This window comes from Xiphophorus hellerii, chromosome 24, assembly GCF_003331165.1.
Source record: "Xiphophorus hellerii strain 12219 chromosome 24, Xiphophorus_hellerii-4.1, whole genome shotgun sequence".
Lineage (NCBI taxonomy): Eukaryota > Metazoa > Chordata > Actinopteri > Cyprinodontiformes > Poeciliidae > Xiphophorus > Xiphophorus hellerii.
In genome coordinates, this window is record NC_045695.1 from 1,293,911 (window position 1) to 1,315,198 (window position 21,288).

The 21,288-nt window shown below is 37.7% G+C and overlaps 1 protein-coding gene across 1 annotated transcript; it reads left to right on the plus strand.

The window, feature by feature from the left end:
• The first annotated feature begins 1,794 nt into the window (after window positions 1-1,794).
• On the plus strand, window positions 1,795-12,859 carry LOC116715822 (glycogenin-1-like). The gene is made up of 9 exons (XM_032556505.1): window positions 1,795-2,117; window positions 2,633-2,771; window positions 4,754-4,928; window positions 6,450-6,612; window positions 6,981-7,107; window positions 7,998-8,178; window positions 9,393-9,509; window positions 10,836-11,000; window positions 12,219-12,859. Exons 1-9 carry the CDS (start codon window positions 2,111-2,113, stop codon window positions 12,354-12,356), a joined length of 1,212 nt encoding a protein of 403 aa, XP_032412396.1. The 5' UTR covers window positions 1,795-2,110; the 3' UTR covers window positions 12,357-12,859.
• Window positions 12,860-21,288: the final 8,429 nt, after the last annotated feature.

Below are 21,288 nucleotides of genomic sequence, written 5' to 3' on the forward strand. Positions count from 1 at the left end.
TACTTTGATGAAATGATCTCTGAGTTTTAGCCACAATGAAACTTTTTTACTGCCAAAATAATAAAAAAATTATTTAAAGGCTTCAGTAATTTTGTGATATCTTTTTACAGTGGCCTGCAGTTTAACTTGGACATTTTCATAGTTTGTCACTTTACAGCAAACCTTCATTTATTTTTCTGGGAGTGACAGATCATCACAAAGTAATACATTACTGTAAAGTAGAAGGAAAATAATACAAAAGAACTCCAAATTTTTTTTGCTCTAATATTCTTAAAAATATGGAATGCATTTGTATTCTGCTTTTACCCTAATGTCTGTATGTGATGTATTAACAGTATGGCTGCAGTTGTTTTGTAAAGGATTTGTTGGAACATTAGTATACCATGGTGGTGAACGTATCATGATTTGGGGATATTCTTCAGCAAGTGCAGGTCAGCTGATGAATGAAACTAAATACACAGGATTTGTACTCATCTTGCAAAGTCTAGAATTTGATTTCCATATTTTCCAGGTCCAATGTGTAAAAAAGAATGAAAAAATGAAAATGTTTTCTATTTTCTTTTATTTCCTATCCAGTTATCAGAAATCTATCTGTCGTTTATTCCTGTCTGTTTTTTGTAGCTTCCTTATTTAAATCTGACAGAACTATACTCAACAGAGAATCTAGGGGAAAAGCCACAATACCTGAAATATTTAAGTGTAACACTGAAGATCAGTAGAAGTCTTGTCTTATTGGCCAGATTTAAATTACAAAGCTGTCTTTGAGTTTTTGCTGTCTGAGCTAAATTTAGTTATTCTGGCTTCCCACCAACAGCTGTCATCAGGCTAAAACATGTGCTGCAGTTTGTTAAAGGTGTGTAAAATAAGTTCTATTTATAAATACTCATGTTATTCGGTCAAAGAGCATTTATATCTTGAGATAAAGGTCAGAGGTAACAAACACCTTCACAGCAGAGTTCCTCTCCACTTGGCTATTTAAACTGTACAATAACCTAATTGGTTTTGTTCAATTAGGAAATACAATAATAATAAAAAAAATACTGTATTAACTCAAAAAGAAAAATAAATGTCTTAACCCATTTTATCCAAGTTTCTTCAAAAAGTTGTTGCAGATGCTGATGGCTGTGGAAAGAAGGATTTCCTTTAGCAGTCTGTGTATTACAGTAGTTCTGAAGAAGCCTCTGACTGAAGACTCTCAGTTGTTGCATAACAGTGCAATAAGATGATATATAGGATTGTCAATAAGTAATTAAGTGATTTTGATCTGTATCCAAAGAAGACAGAAAACTGACATTAGCCTTAACACACCATCCCCACTGTGAACCATGGTGAAGGCAGAATCATGCTGTGGAAATGCTTTTCTTCAGAAGGAACAAAGAAGCTGCTCAGTTTGAGAAGAAGGCAGATGAAGCCAAACCTGTTTGAGGTTTCAAAATACCTGAGGCTGGGGTTTGGGTTGCTCCAAATACATTCCCTTCAAAGAAATGACTGAGCTCAAAGCACATTCATGTGTTAGAATGGCTTAGTCAAAATCCAGAACAAAGAAGGATATGAACAGTTGCTTTTTATGCAATCTGGTGGAAGATTCCTGCAAAATTGGGATTTTTTATGTAATAAAACAAGAAAAGGTTCAAGAGGAGTAAATCCTGTTGCAAGGCAGTGAATGTTTGAGACTCATGCATTGCAGTGGTTATAGGTTATTTGCACATGGCTGATGTGGAAAGTGAAAAGCAACGCTCTCCTGAGTGGGTTATCAGCAGAGTAAGAGATTGTGCTGTTGCACAACCCTTGTTGTCAAGCCCCCTTTCCTGCTAGTTGAATGACCAGTTGGACAAACACATCAGAGGATGGAAGCAGCAAGGCCTCTGCTTCCTGATTTATTCGACCATTAAAAGCAGCCTGACGTGTGACTCCACATCACTGTGGCAGATTTATGCTCACAGTGAGGATTTAGGAAGTGTCCCAGATCCAGCTGGTGCACCAGTACACCCTCGCCGTCGACTGTTCTGATGTCACCGCTGACGACCGGCAGCATGCAGGCGTAGTTTGCTCCTCACCTCCCCTGTGGAAAAGTAAACCTCCAGGATTTGGAACTGACTGAAGACAAGAAATGTCAGGTAGGAACCTACTTTTCATATAAATGATGGGATCTATGGATTCCATCATGGATTTAACGTCAGATTCTTCAAATATCCTCCCGCTAGTGGGCTCAGCATGTTTCAAGATGCACAAATAAATAAAACAAATGCTTTGATAAGCTGCTGCATGTTTTCTGCTCACTGCTCTTTTGCTCCAACTGTGATAGTCTCTCTGTGATGTTGAATTATTAACAATGTGATTGGGTGGCTTGTTTGAAATGAGAACAGACTCTCTGCTTCTTCTGGTTCGAATCAAAAAGGGAGCCAAGTGAAATCTAACACTGTCCTCAGACATAAGGTTACATGCCTCCATATCAAGCTGCAGGCCAGGATTATGGAGCTGCAGCCACACACCTGCTACAGCTGGTCCATAATAGAACAACACAGAGAAACTCAGAACAAACAATCCATAGAGTTTAGTTCTTTTATCTATTTGATGGATAAACCTTGAGATAACTGCACTATTAATTCTTTTGTCTCCATTCTGTGTGCAGCTGGTGAGGCTTTCGTTACCCTGGCCACCTCAGACTCCTACTGCCAGGGGGCGACAGTGGTGGCCAGAAGTTTGCGACGGTATGGAACAACTCGCCACATAGTCGTCATGGTGACCCCAAACATCTCTGAACAGTCAAGGTTGGGGACTCATTTCTTTCTGACGTTGAGTTCTAATAATAATTCTGTATATGTCCAAGATGAACTCAAACTTATCGTAGAATTCAATACAAAAAATACCACAATTTTCCAATTTCAAAACAGAAAATTCCAATAAAAACATTAAAATCGTCTTTTCTGAGCATCATGTCAAAAACATACCTAAAGTGTTTCTTTGATTCTTTCATCCATGTTTGAGAAATCCTTTAATCTAATGTGGCAACCATTCAGCTGTGCAAAATGCCAGGGTGGCCTTTAACAATGAAGATCCTCCTTGGAGCTGCAGTTTTCAAATTTCCGAGCTTTCGGTCTCACAGCAGCCGTCCCCACAACTCTTCTACTCAGCTCCTTCAGACTAGCCAGCAGCAATTAGCAAACACCTGGTGGAGCTGCACTGTGATGAACCGAGTTAAAAACAGGAGGAGTCACAGGACATATTAGAAAAATAGGGTTTTTTATTTTAACCCAAAGATTATAAATAACAAAAGATAAACTGAGTTCATAAAAGAGGTCAAAGAAACAAAACTGAACTCAGGCAAAAAATGTAAACAAACTGGCTGAACAAACAAACATAACTGACCTAACAAAGAAATGACACACAGGGGTTATATACTGGCTGATCAGACCAATTAAGACACAATAGGGGTAAATAAACAGAATACAATTACAAATAACACAAAAACTTTAGGGATATTTGTCTGTTCTATGTCTAACTTGATGAATAAGAATTTTTCACCGTTGCTAGAGAACATGGAGAAAGATTTCGACAGATGGTCCCTATTACCATTATCTTTGTTGGGACGGGTGAACCTGGTTAAAATGGTAATTTTACCCACATTTTTCTACCTTTTCCAACATGTTCCTATACTAATTACAAAGACCTTTTTTGACAAGTTGGAAAGGAAAATATCTCAATTCTTATGGCTTAAAAGACCTGCCAGACTTCGTAAATCAGTGTTGCAGTCCCCAACTTATGAGGGTGGACTTGCTCTTCCCAACTTCAGGCAGTACTACTGGGCAGCTAATATACAAATAACACAAAAACAAATAACAGTACAGCTAAGTTTGGCTAAACTAAAGACCCAAAACTGAAAATCAAAAATATTAAACTTTAAATACTAATATTTACTTAAATACAAAACGTATCTAAACAAAGAAACTACAAATTCCCCCTGCCAGCAGGAACTAGTGGTGCAGTCCAATCAGCATTTAAGCCTGCTGAGCCCTGGCCCCCATCCTTTGTCTGGCAAACTCCAAGGCAGGTAAGTACCGGTGGGAAAACAAACAGAATTAATCTTAAGCAAACAAAATTAACTTTAAGTTGATATAAATACAACTGCGCGCTAACAAATAGAATAAATGCATTCAAATCAACTAATAAATGTTTTTATTGAAACTAAAGTGTTGTTGTGTTTGTATGAAAAAATAAACTGTGCATAAAAAAGAGTTACCAACATCAGAGTGTGGCCATGGATTTGGCCATCACATGCACATCAGCTGAGCTAATTATATGAGTTACAAGGTGTTAAAGGGTTAATGGAGAAGCGATGATATGGTGACTTCCTGAAGGCATCATAACAGAAAGAGCAAGAGTTTCTTAAAGACACAGAGGCACAATATCAAGGTGTTAAATTACGAAGTCAAATTTCTCTTATGTATATATCATTTTTATAACAACTGAAGGTTGTATTTGATTGTGCTATAAAAAAGACACTATGTGCCTGAAAATACATAACATTATCCCTTTAAAGAAATGAAAAAAAAAAATTCAATGAGCCTTTTTATGCCTTGGATATGAAACTAAGCAGCTGGTTTACTCACTGAGTTTGGTAACACATTGTGTTTTTAGAACTTAAAGAACAAAATAAACGTATACCTTTGAAACAGAGAGGCCATGTAATTCAAATAGTACTTTGCAATGAGTTACAATTTACTTTCTGACTAATTGAACTCCTTTTGAGCAGAAAAGTCCTTGAGAACGTCTTTGATGAGATCATCACTGTGGATGTGAAGAACAGCGAGGACCAACTCCATCTGTCCATGCTGGGACGTCCTGAGCTTGGCGTCACCTTCACTAAACTCCACTGCTGGAATCTGACTCAGTACAACAAATGTGTCTTCCTGGATGCTGATACACTGGTGAGTTTAATAGGAATATTCCACTTTAGGGGGTTCAGTCTGCCTTGTGTTTCGCTGGTGCATGAAAATATTGGTACATGAAAAGTTGGAAGACTTTCAGGAATCCTTTCCACGGTAAAGGGATGAACATAAAGGGCAGTGCCCTAGGGGAGCGGGCACATGCACCCTGTCTTCCTTGTTCTGTACTGAAACAAATTTTGTTGTGCTTCTGTACAATATCAATAAAAGCATTCTGATTCTGATATCTAGGTTATCATCCTGGATCATCCCCATAACCCAATCTTGGATAAGCAAGAGATGATGGATGCATGATGGATAGATGAATAAGTGTCACAATTCAATTCAGTTCATTTATATAGCACCTATTCACATCACGTGACTTCAGAAAATTAGGTCTGTTTAATCTACAAACAGATAATGACCAGTTGATACAACTGGTTTGATACAAACAGATTTCAAGTCAAGTAGATCAATTCCAATTGATCCTAGTTATAGTACAATGCAGTTAGGTCATGAGTCAACACACATCAATCTGGTAGTCTTCATTTGCTTCTCTTCTGACCTCCTGCTTATCTCCAACATATGAACCCTGACATGTTCAGCTGCACTTTGTTCTTGTGATTTCTCGGCTTGTGAAGTCAGTGAAAATGTGTGCTGCAGGCTGCAGGCATGTTTAAAGGCCAAGCTGAGTAAATACAAGGTTCCTGAGGTCATACATGGACATGCAATGTTTACTGTGGTCAGTAATATTTGTGTCTCCTTTGAAGTTCTCGACTGAAGAACCCACAGCCACTTCACCAACTCCTTCTGGTGAAGTGACTGAGACCAGCCCGTGTGTTCTGGGTCTCCTCACAGTGGGATGTGCTCAGAAGGCATCCTAAACCTCAACTGATTCCTCTTGACATGGAGAAGCAGCAGCAGAGGAAACACATTTCACACTGCAGATGCTGCGCCAATCTGTCTATCAATCTCCTTTTCCAATCTTCTTCACTTGGGCCAGGACCCCTACCTGGACCCCAAGAAGGTACTCTACCCTTCTCTGGCTCTAAACCATGGCCTTGATTTGGAGGCACTGGTCCTCATCCCAGTTGCCTCACACTCTAGTACAAACCACTTCAGAGAACACAACCCAATGAAGCTAATAGGCCACATCGTATGCAAAAATCAGACATGATTCTTAGGCCACCGAAAGAGATCCTCTCAACACCTGAGCTGTGCCCAGAAATTCTGTCCATAAATGTTATAAACAGAAATGGAGGTCCCCACTCAAGGGCAACTGCCCCCGATGTCCACGCAATATTGCTGAGTTGCAACACAACCCTACAACAGCTTAAGGAACTCCAGGAAAATCTGATCCATCCATTCATCCCCTGGGCCTTACCATCAAGGAGCTTTTTAATTTCAGCACCAGAGAATCTGGAATCTAGCTGACAACTTCACGGGTGGTCCAACAGTTTTTACTCAGTTATGAATGAAACCATAGAGTAAAATTTAAAATTTTTCCACACTGTCCCTTCTCAGGTCTTGTGCAATGTGGACGAGTTGTTCCAACGGGACGAGTTGTCAGCTGCTCCTGACCCTGGCTGGCCCGACTGCTTTAATTCTGGCGTGTTTGTCTTCAGACCGTCCAAGATCACCTACACCAGCCTGCTGGATCTCGCCCTGCAACACGGCAGCTTTGATGGTAATGCATCACAACATATTTGGGCTGCAGGCAAGAAAAAAGCAGAAGGCTGATTGCTTTGAGGACAGATGTCTCAACTGAATACGCTAATGTAAAGTCAAGGGAGATCTTATGAAGTAACATGATTCATTCATTACTTAAATGTACACTTAAATGTCTTATCAGATTTTCCAGCTGTCTATCACCATTGCAATAAAACCTGGATTTGTTTCAGTCAGCTGGAAGTGGGATTAATATGATAATCACCCTGATAGGATGAGCTGAGATTCCTTCTCCTTTTACCCCAAATCGCAGCGATCAGAGAGACAAATCTGTCAAGTAAGAACAAATTTATATTTTACTAATTTCTTTTTCTTATATATTATCAGGAGGAGATCAGGGCCTCCTAAATTCATTCTTCAGCAGTTGGAGTGTGGAAGACATCAGTAAACACCTGCCATTCATCTACAACCTGTGTGCCAGCTCTGTGTACACCTACCTCCCTGCTTTCCAACAGTGAGTGTGTCAGCAACAAACTTGACTGTTATAAAACTCCCCTGGGAACGTAGATGGTTTTAGCCATAATTTAATGTTTCCTTGGTGTCTGGAAAACATTTCAGAGCCATTTCAAAAACATCTGGAACATAATGGCTGCTGGAAAATGCAAGTGTTTTGTTGTTGACTTACCATCCAGAAATCACTTTCTACATGCTTGTTGGTTGTACAGGACACTCAACTTTTGCTCTTCAAAGATGTACAGCTGTATAGTTGCACATTTGTGGCAATGTAAATGTTGAGTTGGGGGCGTGGCCAGCAGCTTATTTGGATTTAAAGTGACAAGAGTCTTATTCTGGAAGGCGATCAAAATTGACAGAACTGACCAGATTAAAATCTCATTATCAAAGAATTATTTTGTCCAAAAATGCAATAAACATGTTTTTTTTTATAACTTATAGACTCATCCTAACCTGTTCAAGGAAGCACAATATGCCACCTGGATGCTATTGCAATAACCCCTAATATATTAATTTGCATTCCAAGTTTTTAAAACTCAAAAAGTAAAAATAATTTTTAGAAATGACCAAAAATGTCATGTTTTATTAGTTTCAGGTAGAATATCCTCAAAATATATAGATGTATACGAGATATATAGGATTGAAAACGTCCATCTATATGTGTTGAGTTATTGAAATAAATACAGTTTTAAGCAATAACAAAGTGAGTGGGGATGTTATGACACTGCTCTTATTAGTTGTAACAAAACTTTAGTATTTCTTTCTTTAGGTGCAGCCTGAACTTTGAGTGATTGTGAAAATATGGGAAAAAAATGACTTCTGGCTAACCGTGTGACTCCAATCTGCTGCCCACTGACTAATGTATTGAACATGTTGCTGTTCTTCCTGCAGGTTCGGCCACCAGGCAAAGATAGTCCACTTTGCAGGAGCCGTGAAGCCGTGGAGCCCACAGAGGGACGGCTGCCACTCACAGAGTCTGGAGCAGTTTGAGTCTCTGTGGTGGAAGGAATATCACAGTCAGACACCTTCTGCTCCAGACACTCAGCGCACTCCAAGAAGACCCAAACAACAGGTACTGAAAGGTTTACTGGTTTATTGCTCAGCTCTTTTCTTTTATGCATTTTGCCCATTTCTTTATTTGTTTGCAATTGCAATATTTCCATTTAATAAGAAACACAATTATGTGCTTAGTTAAAAAAAACTTGCCTGTCGTCTTCTTTGTCTTTTCTGCCACTACAACCGAACAACATTTGGTTGTTGATCACATGATATGTGTGATGTGGAAAAATGTTAATCTACTGAAACACTGAGAAATATTGAGAAGACTGCAGCATAGGGTGGAGGTTCAGCTTCCAGCAAGACTCCATCCTAAACAGATCCTCTTTTCAATGTTTTGCTGTAAAATACTATCTGAGAATCTGGTAGTCATGTTTAATATTTCATTCCACTTCACAATGAAACTACTACTACTTTGTAGAAAATTCCAGTAAAATCACCTACATATCTTGTTGTTAAGTTGCACAAAATTCGAGACCAAACTTCAGCTTTAAAAGAGAACAAACACAGCTTTAATTAACATTTGCAAATGGAGAAAACATACAAAGCTCACATCTCAGTGAGAATCGGATGAGTTCTGACTTGGGGCTGAACGTCCCCTCATTTACATAGGATACATCACACATTACTTAGTCACACCCCCTGGCTCAAGTGTCAGGTTAAAATCTATAAGTTACTTATCTATCAGTTCCAGTGGAGCAGAGTTGCATACACATTCACAGCTCAACGTAAGGCGTTTTTCCAAAAAGCCTCTCTGCTGATTTCTAAACAGATACTAGTAACTGAACTTCAACAAAACAGGCTTATCACCTTAGCCATGTCTCACATTTCTAACTGCTGAACGCCCTGTTCTTCACTTATTTGAGAAGGGTCAGAAGAGCATATGTCCTGTTGAGCTGCAACTGAGTGCAAACCTTTAATAAAAACATCATAAAGTGTACATTTAAATTTATTTAAACTTTGCTACTAAATTTTTCCTTCACATTGTGACTGTAAAACATATTCATAAAGGAAATATTCAGAACACCCAGCAGTAGATGTGGTTGTAGAAAAAGTAACTTTTGACTCTGAGTGCTTTGGTTGTCCTTGGCTGGCAGCTTTCTACCCCTAAACTCTGAAGTGTTTCTCCACTGAGGCTGCTGTGAACATCCAGAGTGGCAGAGAACTCAGAACATGACTCTGATTTTCCATGCCAACATGACGTTACAACAAGCTTTCTTTATTCTGCAGATCCAAGAACAAGAGGTCAAAGTGCCATTTACAGGAAACTTGGACAGCTCCAGTTCACTGCTTGCACATTTTTCTCCATCCTCCAACAGTCTTCACTCTCACACCGAAGAGATGATGGTAAGATGAAAGCTCTGTGTTATTGACCTGCATCAACTCTGAAAAACACTAGAAGAATCTGTATTCACTGAATGAAAACTTCAATCTGATTTGAAAACTTCCAAAGTCAGTATAAGTGGAGTAAAAGTCAACTTTGACACATCTTGAACTGGTCGCTCACAGATTATGCAGTTATTCAAAAATTCCATTAACTACCAGAGCTCCTATATATTCAGTAAAAGATTAAATTTAACCATATTGACGTTTTTTAACAGGGTAGATGGTGGAATGATTAAATTTAAAATTCCCCCGGGGTTTTTAAAGCTCTTTGAGAGAAAACAACAACACACCACAGACAAGCACTTGGGTTTCTTTCATTTATGAAAGATAGGTTTTGTATTTATCAAATATTTATCAGGTTGAGTATTACAGCAAAAGCTGTATTTGTTTGTGAAAGTAAAACTGTAAAGCTTCTTTTTGACATTCAAACAACAATTCTGATTGCTATATCATTAAAAAACTGTTTAAAAATATTAAAATAACATAAGACATTTTTACACACACAGCTATTGTTCTGAAAACCTCAGAGATATTTAATTACTGTACTGCTTGATGCTTGGGTTATATGTGTGGTTGAATTGAAATATTTTTTGTAAAGTGCATTAAGACGACGATTGTTTTGAGTTGGAGCTTTATAAATAAACTGAACTGAATTCGAATTAGGTGTTCAATTTCTCTTATTCTCACTTTGAACTTCAACAAGTCTTGTTCAGTACATCCAAATGTCTCTTTGCTTTGAGTTGCTGACATGCAAATAGCCAAAACTATTAAAATTGACACATAACTGAAAAGGTGTACCTCAGAAAAGACTCTATGACGAAAAGCCGATGAGTATGAAAAACACGGGACTATGTCCTGATGAATGTGACCTCCAGGAATCTTGGTAGAAAAGAGAGAAGCTGAAATGAGAGCACTTCATTTCCTTTGACTCTGTTTAATTTCATGCTCTTTCTGTGAGTAGTCATTAAAATATTTGTTGATAAAACTATTAATTAGCAGAATGAAAGGCCATATTAGCATAGCTACTTATGTTTGGAATATATCATGGTAATTATGATGGCTGCTTATTAGACAGGCCAAGTGGCTCTTGTTAGTTCCAGCAGATCAGGATCTCTGCTTCACTGTGTTTCCTACAATCTTCCTGCAGTAACACACAGTCTGTTATCTGTATGGTGCTCTGAGCTACATCACATTTATGTCACTCTCAGTTCATTTCAATTTCCATTTTATGTGAGATTTGTTAGATTTTAAGTGCACTGATTAGTAACAAGGCTTCAATGTCTGAAGGCTCCCCGCACAGACAGAACTCCAGTGCAGGAATCACCAGTCCTGGAGAAAGAGTCTCCATCAACAGAGACAGCAGAGGTCAGTGACACCCCTGGAGCTGGAGCTGGAGCTGGAGCTGAAGCGTCAGAGGACAGGAAAGGCACTGCAGATGAAGACGCTCAGCCGGTATGGAAACTTAGTTTACTTTCCAATATTTCACAACTGAAGTCTTCCCGAGATGGTTTACTGGACATGCAGGTCCATTTTATATCTTTGTATCTTTTCAACTCAACTCAATTAATTTCATTTCAGTTCAATTCAGTCAAGTTTAATCTAATCCATTTGAATTCAGTTCAATTTAGTTTATTTTAATTCAACTCAAATCAAAACAATTTCAGACATTTCCATCCATCCATTTTCTTTACACCCTTGTCCTTCATGGAGTCAGGAGGGGTGCTGGTGCCGCTCCAGGGAACGTTTCGGTCGAGAGGCAGCGTACACCCTGGACAGGTCGCCAGTCTGTCTCAGGGCAACACAGAGACAGACAGGACAAACAACCATGCACACACACTTAGGGAGCATTTAGAGACCAGTTAACCTGACAGTCATGTTTTTGGATTGTGGGAGAAAGCCGGAGTACCCGGAGAGAACCCACCGTGCACAGGGAGAACATGCAAACTCCATGAAGAAAGACCGCGGGCCGGGAATCGAATCCAGAACCTTCTTGTTGCAAGGCAACAGTTCTACCAACTTCAGCTCTGTGCAGCCCCAGTTCAATACTATTCAGTTCAGTTTCATTCAATTCAATTATTCTGAGTTTAGTTCAAGTCAGTTCAATTAAGTTTAATTCAGTTAATATCAAATCAGTTGAGTTGTATTCAGTTCAGGTCAGTTGAATTGAAATTGATCACTTTTGGGAGCAAATTGGGTTTATTAATCAATAAAGAAACAAAACTCAGCCTCTCAAACAATCTTTTACTGTATTACTAATACAAAATCACCTGTTTTTTTACCATAATGTAGTACAAGTACAGACTGCCTGAATCAGGATAAATTATGAGCCAAATGTACAGTTTGGACTCTAGTGAAATTAGACAAGCAGAGCTAGTGACTGAAACTGAAGAAAGACATGAAACAGTCTAATTGATTCTCAGTTTTTATGAGCTGAAAACACTGTATTGAGTTGAAAAGATTCTTTACTTCAGATTATTTCTGCCTGAAAACAACATGTACTTTTGCTCTAAAGAAAAAGATGACGGGATAAATAATAAGCCTCCACAATAGTTGTCAGCCAATAGTGGGCTTTTTCTTCACAGAAAACACTCTGTTCTTTCAATCATAACAAAGCCTATTAAAAAAAACCTGATAACCCTTTGTTGTTTCTGCCACATTTCATTTCATCAGGCAGAAGAAAGAGAGGCAGAGCATCGCAGAATGTGGGAGGCAGGACAGGTGGACTACCTTGGCAGAGATGCTTTCCAGAACATCCAGAAGATGCTGGACCGCTTCCTAGACCCACAAAATGAAACCTCTCTTCCTTAAAGTGCGCCATCACTCGCTGAAGTTTTTACACCCCTTGAACTTGTCCACAATTTGCACTGTTCCAAATGAAAACTTTTATTAATCTTATTAGGATTTTATGGGAGTGATCAATAGAAAATACTATTTTCATGTTTTTTTCCATCAAAAACAGGAAAAGTTGAGCATAATTTTCCTCCAGTTCTACAGTGATGCAATAACAATCATGTGAAATCACAATGAATTTTTTTAGTTTTTGGTTGCAATGGGATTAAATGTGGAATAGTTCAAGTCTGGTGTTGATATGAGCTTTTCAATTCTTAGAGAAGTCATGAAGTGTAAAATCACCATACAGCCTAAGTAATACTGTAGAGCTTTTTTATGATCTTTTCATTAAAAGGACAAAGCCTTTTCCTTCCTGTAACTCTAGATGGACGTGGACACTGTGACTCATATTTAAACTGTGTGATATGTTTTCCTATTTGTGTTCTGTTATGGATAAAAGCTCTCTGACAAAGCTGTGAAAACTGATTTAATAATTAATTACTATTTTTTTAAAACTTTGATCATGTTGTTTTCTATACATTTTGAAGATTATATTTAGATTGAAGCCCTATACTTTTCAAAATAGTTTGTATTGGGCTTATGTAGACTAAGGGTCTTAACAACAAAGATTTTTTTATTACCTTTTTTCTTTTTATTAACTTTTACAGTTAGAGATAACTTGCTAAGCAAGGTGGTGCTTAAAATAAGCATTTTTGCTATTTATTTCATTTATTAGCTATGTTTAGCATACTGAATGGAACAAGTTAAAGTAAGACAGCATGCTAGTGATGGCAGCATTTAGGCTTAACATTTTGGCTCATTTTAGATTATACACTAATATTAACATACTGAATGGAGTAAGTCCATATTAGTCAAAATGCTTGTGACTCTCCACTTGTTATTTGGTGCATGTTACCTAAGCTTAGCACTGATGCTAATTTTTAGCATCAGAATGTTGTGTTCCAACCTACTTTGGTAGGCCCTGTTTAAATTTCTTCAGAAAATTCTATTCTATTCTATTCTATTCAAAAGGAATCATAATGTATAGTTTTCTTCTCTTTAAGAACTGTTTTGGCTCTAAAACATGTTGAGTGTTTTTTATATGAACAGTGCAGACTAAATCAATTTGTCCTGCTTTTAGCATATTTTTATTTAAATTACCCAAAGCACAAAATCAACCCTTGAACAAGTGATGCCTGTCAGCAGGGGGCACTGTGGCTCTTCATGCAAGCTTGTTCAATTATGACAGGCCATCAATGAGAGTGTAATGCAGATTATTAGATGTCTGACTGCAGTCAACAAACTGCTGAGCAATCCTTATCTAATAGCAGCTCTGTGCATGTCATCTTCATGGGCATTCCTCCTGAATTGTGTTGTCACAGTGATGGAGCGGAAGGAAAAACTGCAGCAGAGCTTGCTGCAGGGAGACTGCTCTGACTGATCAAGATTAAAGAAGGAGAGCTGATCTGAGATAAAGTGCTGCTTTCTTTCGACAGCCACTTTGATTAGGCTATGAGAGGTGAGCAGGAACCAAGGAACAGTCCCTGAAGGTACTAACGTCTGCAGTGGTAATTGCAGCTTCTTTCATGTTGAACATCTACTGACAGACTCAGTTATGATTACCAAAATTATTTTTGTTTGTTAAATACCAGAATGATTAGATGCATATGTTTTGGAAAACTAAATCTTTCAAATCTTTAAAACCATCAGCTAAAAGCTAGTTTAAAACAATTTGATTGGAAATAAAATGCTTCTTTGAAACAATAACCAACCAACATTAACTGTTGAATCCGGTTTACTCTGGATTCATCTAGTGATTTCTTTTATATAGACGAACATATTTATGTGTACATGCTTGTAATTTTATTTATTTTATGTTTAAGTCATATATATGACTTAAACATAAGTCATATATGTTATGACTTATAACATATAAGTCATATATATGACTTATATATGTCATATATATATATATATATACAGTACAGACCAAATGTTTGGACACACCTTCTAATTCAATGGGTTTTCTTTTTTTTCATGACTATTTATGAGGCAAGAAATCCCACTTATTAACCTGACAGGGCACACCTATGAAGTGAAAACCATTTCAGGTGACTACCTCTTGAAGCTCATCAAGAAAATGCAGAGTGTGTACAAAGCAGTAATCACAGCAAAAGGTTGCTACTTTGAAGAAACTAGAATATAAGGGGTATTTTCAGTTGTTTTACACTTTTTTGTTTAGTGCATATTTCCACATGTGTTATTCATAGTTTTGATGCCTTCAGTGTGAATTTACAATGTCAATAGTCATGAAAATAAAGGAAACTCATTGAATTAAAAGGTGTGTCCGAACTTTTGGTCTGTACTGTATATGTATATATTTCACTTGGGAATTAATAAAGTATATTCTACTCTATTCTAGCTACAGATTATTGTTGTATGTCTTCTATGTAAAAGGTATCTAACCAGCAGATTCTACTAAATCTTCACTTTACTGGAATCACTGGTTGAACAGGTATGTGGCAACAGAGGAGAGAAAAACATTTTTCAACTATTTTTAATCAGATTAAAGACCCAGTGAGATCCAGACTTAGAGAAAAAAAACGAGCTTCTGCATTCAGAGTTCAAAATCTTCATCTCCATTGAGAATGAATCCAAGTTACTTTGTTTTTTGTTTGTTTTTATTCAGCAATTACTGTAAGTAGAACAAACATTAGAGAATAACTAAAAGAAGCATTGATCTACAAAATAAATAACCAGATAAGAGAACGAATAACAGCAACAAAAGTAAAACAACAAAAAATAACATAAAAAGTGACTAAAAAAAGATTTACTAAGAAAAAAGAAAAAGCACGGAAAAATAACACAATAGTGTCACGACAAAAACAATGAAATATTATTTGATTAATCTAGGATCACAGATGTTTTGGGCAGAAGTGGAAAAGAGAGGGAAAGGAAATAAATGAATAATGAAATAAATAAAGGATAACTAGAAGAACACTCTTTATTAGACTCTCTCATTCCCCCGGTCTTTGTTTCCACAGTGGCACTAATTCACCGATAATGAAATGGTGTAGAATTATGGAATATATTTTAATGAAATATTCAAATTGATTCTTATTTGTTGCTGATTCATTGATATATGTTGTGTGAGAAAGTCTAGCCATTGTGAGGTACTAATTTTTTCCCTATTTTTCCAGATAAGCTGTATTGTTTCCTTGGTGATAGTCAAGCAGTGGGTTTGGGTCTGTTTGGAGTTTAATGTTCAGTTCTTCTAGATTACCAAGTAAGCAGACAGAGAGGATAATGGGATGTTGTGGCCAGAGATCTGAGACAGTTTGGTGATTGTTTGTATTGGTGGACAGAGCCAGAATGTGTGGAGGTGGTAATCAGTGTGTGGAAATGTCTGATTGTGTAAGTCCCATGCTGAGCATCCTGTGCTGTGTGAGGTGAGTTCTATGGATTATTTTATATGCTAAAGTTTTTTTTCCCATTTATTGATCAGAATTAAAATTGCTTGAAGACATTATATTTTATATAGTTTTTAGAGTGTTTTTGGCAACTTTGCAATTTCATTGAAGCGGTCTAGTTGTCTAAGGTTAGCATTATTGATGTCTAATAATGTATTGATGGCTTGTTTTAATTGGTTATATTGAAGAAACCGTTTCAGGTCAATAAGCTGTTGAAATGTGAAGAAGTTATCCTCATGGAAGATGTGGAGTGTTGTTCTCAAATGAGAAGAAAATGGAGTGGCAGATGGAGATGGAGTGGTGGTCAGAAAAACTTTAGACTTTGATTAATTTAATCCAAGACACTAAGGTTTGGTTAGAAAGTTGATAAAAACCCTGTGAAGCACAACAGGAAGAAAATTCATCTGTCATCACCTGCCTGGACAGCTGCTCCCCTCTGACTTCTAATGCAGCGCCCACTTCTCATTCCACTGGGCTCATTTCAGTTTTATTTATGAAAATTCGATTCAAACCATATTTCATGTCAAGTCCGTAATGCATAATAAATGTTTTCAGAGTTTTCACAGATTTAAAATATTTCCTTCAGAGTTACAAAAAGTTTTCCTACTGTGATTTAAACTTGCCATGAATGGTTGTTGAAAATTGGTGCAATGCCCAGCTCAAATGTTTTAGAAGGATTTCCTGAAACAAACCTTAAAAAGTTCAGTCTTTTCTTCACCACTGACACAGATCTGAGATTGTCACCCAACTTGAGGAAGCTGCTGTTTTCTGTCTTTTCTGCTCTCAGATCTCTGCATGATGCATGGCTGTATGAATTACAAAGTTCCAAGAAGCAAACTGTGAGACATCTTTAATGATTAGTGATGTGTGCTCTGACACCAAAGCAAAACAGAAACTGTAAATTCATGTGCTTCTTTGATTCCACCATGCTAAGCTATGTGACATGGTTATGCTTCTGTAATGGTTAAAGAAGCAGCTGCAGTTGTAGAAAACTTGCACACTCCGTTGAACATTCACCTAATGATTTAGCTTTATTTATCACTGGGAATGTAAACCAAATATTTATAGTGTTTTACTAAATAAATGAAAGAATGTCCAAAAAAATGTTTATTGTGTCTTAAATAACTCAAAATCATCTGAGAGATCCAGATCAGGTGCAGAATGCAGTTCTACTTCAGCGCTCATGCTTTTAGATGAGCCCACATTTTTCATAAAATTTTATAGAATTCATGCTGGATTCAAAGAGCAACTACTCAAAAATGTTTGTGTTTTTGTTGATGACACTCACCTGTTTTCAGTTAATTCCTATTATTTTTAAGTCAGTGTTTTCTGTTCACTTGGGGTTAACACTTCATTCTCTACCAGACAAAAACATTGTCAAGCATGTATTCCATGTTTGACAAGAAAATATTGGCTGCCACACCTTGCTGCTTGTCTATTATGCGACCTCCTCTGCTTGCCGGGCTTAGCTAAGTCTTAGTGGAAAAAAAGAGAGAAGCTGAAACAAAAGCATCTTGCAATTTATGATGTTCAAAGCAAAACGCTATGTGTTAAATGTGACAGAATTTTTTTTCTTGTACTTGAAACAAATGATACAGAATTTTAGTAGTGCAATTATCATCAAGTCATGTCAAAGCAGAGAACAACCATGCTAATGTCAGCCTATAGCCAAAGACACAATGTGAAAACATCAGCAGCAGGAGTTTAGTGGTAAATGGTCTATACTTGTGCAAAGCTTTTTCAAATCTGAGGACTTCAAAGCATTTGACACTACAACCCTTCATCGACCCATTCAGAGAGTGATGGTGGTGATCTACACTGCAGCCTCAGCTGCCCTGGGGCAGACTGACAGAAGTAAGGTTGCCATACCATTGGCGTCACTGGCCCCTCTGAGCGCCACCAGCAGGTAAAATAGGTGAATGTCTTGCCCAAGGTCACAATGGCAAAGTAACTGAGATGGACATAGTGGGGAATCAAACCAGCATCCCAATGGTTAAAGGACAAAACACCTGAAGCTCAGTCAGATTGAATGAAGAGCATCTAAACATCAGCCTCAACATTCAAGGTTCGCCATAGGTTTAGGATTAGATGGATTTAGGTCTGGATTAGGCCATCCAAACACATGAATATGTGTTGATCCAAACCATTTCATTGTATCTATGGATACGTGTTTAGGGTCGTTGTCATGTTGGGAGGTGAACCTCCACCCCGGTCTCAAATCTTCTGCAGCCTCTAACAGGGTTTCTTCCAAGACTCTTGGATTTACCTCCATCAACTCCAACCAGCTTCTCTCCCCACAGCATGATGCTGCCAGCACTATGTTATGTACTGAGCATACTGTGTTACAGTCAGGCCTAAAATTGACATTTTTGAAGTTTCAACCAATCAGAGCACCTTCATCCAGACATCTGCTGGGTCTCAGCTTGAACGCCAAAAAACAAACAAACAAACAAAAAAAAAAACACAGCATACCCCAATTCTAAATATGTTCATCTGGGATGAATAATTTAGTAAATGGACGTGAAAAAAGTAACATACACAATTATAGCTAGATTGTTATCTGTAAGAAAACGCAGCATTTTCTTTGCACTACACAATGACTCATAGCTTTGTGTTGGTCAGCACATAAAATCCCAATAAAGTCTAATTGGGTTTTTGTGGTAAAGTTTTTGGAAAGGCGTCCTCTGTGATTTTCCGAGATATAACGAGATTGTGAGTCTGGAATGACTGTAGAGGAATCTCAGCATTTGAAAGTGATTGGAAAAAGACCTCTGCCTATCTCCTGCCGTTGTTGTTATGCCATGCTCTGGCTGCATTCAGTTGCATGCTATGTAGACAGAGGGGAATGTGATAACCAGTAAGGAATCCTAAACTCCTCCATATGCTCTGGACTAACTGCTTTCATCATGTGTGGCAGTCATAGCTTGATTCATGCGCAGAGCTGTCTGGTTAATTGGATCAGAGGTTCCACCAGATTCTTATGACCTGTAATTTGTGAGATCGGGATAATTGGGAATTGCATGAGTAATGACAGTCAGCTGTGGAGCGGGGGATATGGGGTGCCCTTGTTTCCAAGCCACTTCAGTGGGTGGGGCTGGTTTCCACTGAAATCTGGGCCAGAGACTAAACCATATTCCCACAATTAGTCATGAAAGTACAGGACAGTTTAATGGATCTGCACAGACATGAGAACCCAGCTCACCTCCAGACTTGCTTGGATTCATTTTTCACTCAGGATTTAACACCTGGGAAGGTACCTACATTAAATATGTTATATAAAACTAAATCAACAGGGAATTCCAACAAACCAAGCAGGAAATTCAACTAATTTCACGACATTATTTTTAACATCTGTCACCGTGTGCAGGTCAACAGATAATGATAACAATAATAATAATTAATACTAAAGTAAAGTGGAATCTAGAACAGGTCTCATCACAAATATGTAAGACGTTTACGTACACTAAGATGACTAAATAGAAAGGTGATGCATTTACACAGCAGCTGTACAAATTCTGTGTAAAACAAACAGCGTTTAAGAAAACGCAAGTTATACATAGGGTCAAACATGATGCTTCTTCAGGACATGGTTCACTTTGATGTAAGTGGAGATAATATTTAGTAAAGAGAAATATTTTAGTAATTCTAAGTGGCATAAAACAAAAGAAGTCTGGTCTGATTTAACTTCAGATAGTAAGAAAAGAAAGGTGTATGTAAACTTCTGGTTTTAGATGTAGCATCATATGTTATAGCTAGACATTTCAAACATATTTAAGGATTGTCTTTTTAAGTTCTGACTCCCTATGACTATAATCAACTGTTGTCTGTGTGATGCCCACGGGTGTGTGCTCACAATAGAAAAAAGGAGCATGCATTTCTTTGACGATGGGTGTAGTAATGGTGTTTCACCAGTAGGTGGCGCATGGAGGCTCTGAGCTGCCTGTTGCTCTGCCGTTTTCTCATAAGCTGAGAGAAATTGGAGTAACACAGACTGCGTCTCCCGTGTGCTCATTTCCATTTCCATTTTTCAGGTGAGAATAACCTTCAAGTTCGTTTTAATAAAGTACTTTTTTATTATTTGGTACCGTTCGAGAAATGTTTAAGGAAATGCGTCAAAGTGTAAAGATATCGAAAGAGTTTTGTTGTATTTCGGAGCCAGCAGTGGCTAGAGGGAGTAGCTAACATGCCGTGATGCTAGTTGGTTAGCACACTGTAGCGGCAGATAATAGCGGGATATGTAGATCAGGCTCCAGGGTTTATTTGTGTTCTAAACAATGGTGAAAGGTTAAATTGTGATGTAATGCATTCACTTGATTAAAGTAGTTTGAATTCTAATATAGTTATGCCAGTTTACAATAACTTTAGATACATGCCCATTAAATATGTCACTGTGTGTGATTAAATATGCATATAAGGTACAGTGAATTGAAGGTGCATGTTACCTGAGGGAATTGGGACAAAATATGATGTTATTTGATTATTTCTGGTTTAAGGAGAGCGAATGTTGATGTTTATGTCAATGATGGAATATGTCTAATATGTACAGTAAATTACTGAACTATAAATTGGGCTGTATTGACAGTTAAATGAGCTGGTTTGTTCAATAAATAAGCTGAGAGAAATTGGAGTAGCCCGTGTGCTCATTTCCATACATTTTTCAGCTTCATCTGCTGCTGACCAGTCCGGAACCCTGGTACCCGTTACATTGTTACATAATAATGGGACATAATGGTGGGAGGTCACTATGGAAACAAAGATTCAAGATGGAACCTTGTCTGGGAGCTACAGTAGGATTGTTTTTATTGCTTTAATGTAAGTGATAGGGTTAAGTTGTTCTTTATAATTATAACATTGCAACAAGATCACAAATATCTTTGTGTATAAAATATCTTCCTGCTACTTCATAGTCTAACATGGAAAAGCTGAGTTTTGTAAGGGTCACATTAACATTTCAGGCCTTTAAATAACTCAGAGAAAACATTTATCACCGTGGTCCAAGGATTCTCCAAGATGGAAACATAACCTGGATGGACTTAATCTGCCAGAGGAATGCACCATTTGGGTGGAAGGAGAGGGAGCACAGAGGCACTGGTTAACCTCTGAGCTGTGATGACTCCCAGTCAGATACTCCTGGTTCTGATGAACTAACAGAGGTTTTCCATGTGGCTCCAGATGTTTCTTCTCTCTCTCTCTCTCAAAAAAAAAAAAAATAATGTAATAAAAGCGTGGCTGTATTCCCAGAGTAATAATTACAAGTTTCTACTCTTGAAGAATAATGGTGACCTAGTTCCACTGAACTGAACTGCTAAATGCTGAACTTTTTCTTTTTGTTTTCTGCTTCCAATGTTAGAATCTTGGGTTGTTTAGTTGGGTGTAGTTAATTTCTGTGCTCCTTTGTTCCTTTTCTTTAATTAGATCAGCTGTGTTTCTGTTTTTCTTTA

Coding starts and splice junctions, on each gene's coding strand:
- LOC116715822 (XM_032556505.1), top strand. Junction 9,510..10,835: donor CTCACACCGAAGAGATGATG/GTAAGATGAAAG, acceptor CAATGTCTGAAG/GCTCCCCGCACAGACAGAAC. Junction 11,001..12,218: donor CAGATGAAGACGCTCAGCCG/GTATGGAAACTT, acceptor TCATTTCATCAG/GCAGAAGAAAGAGAGGCAGA.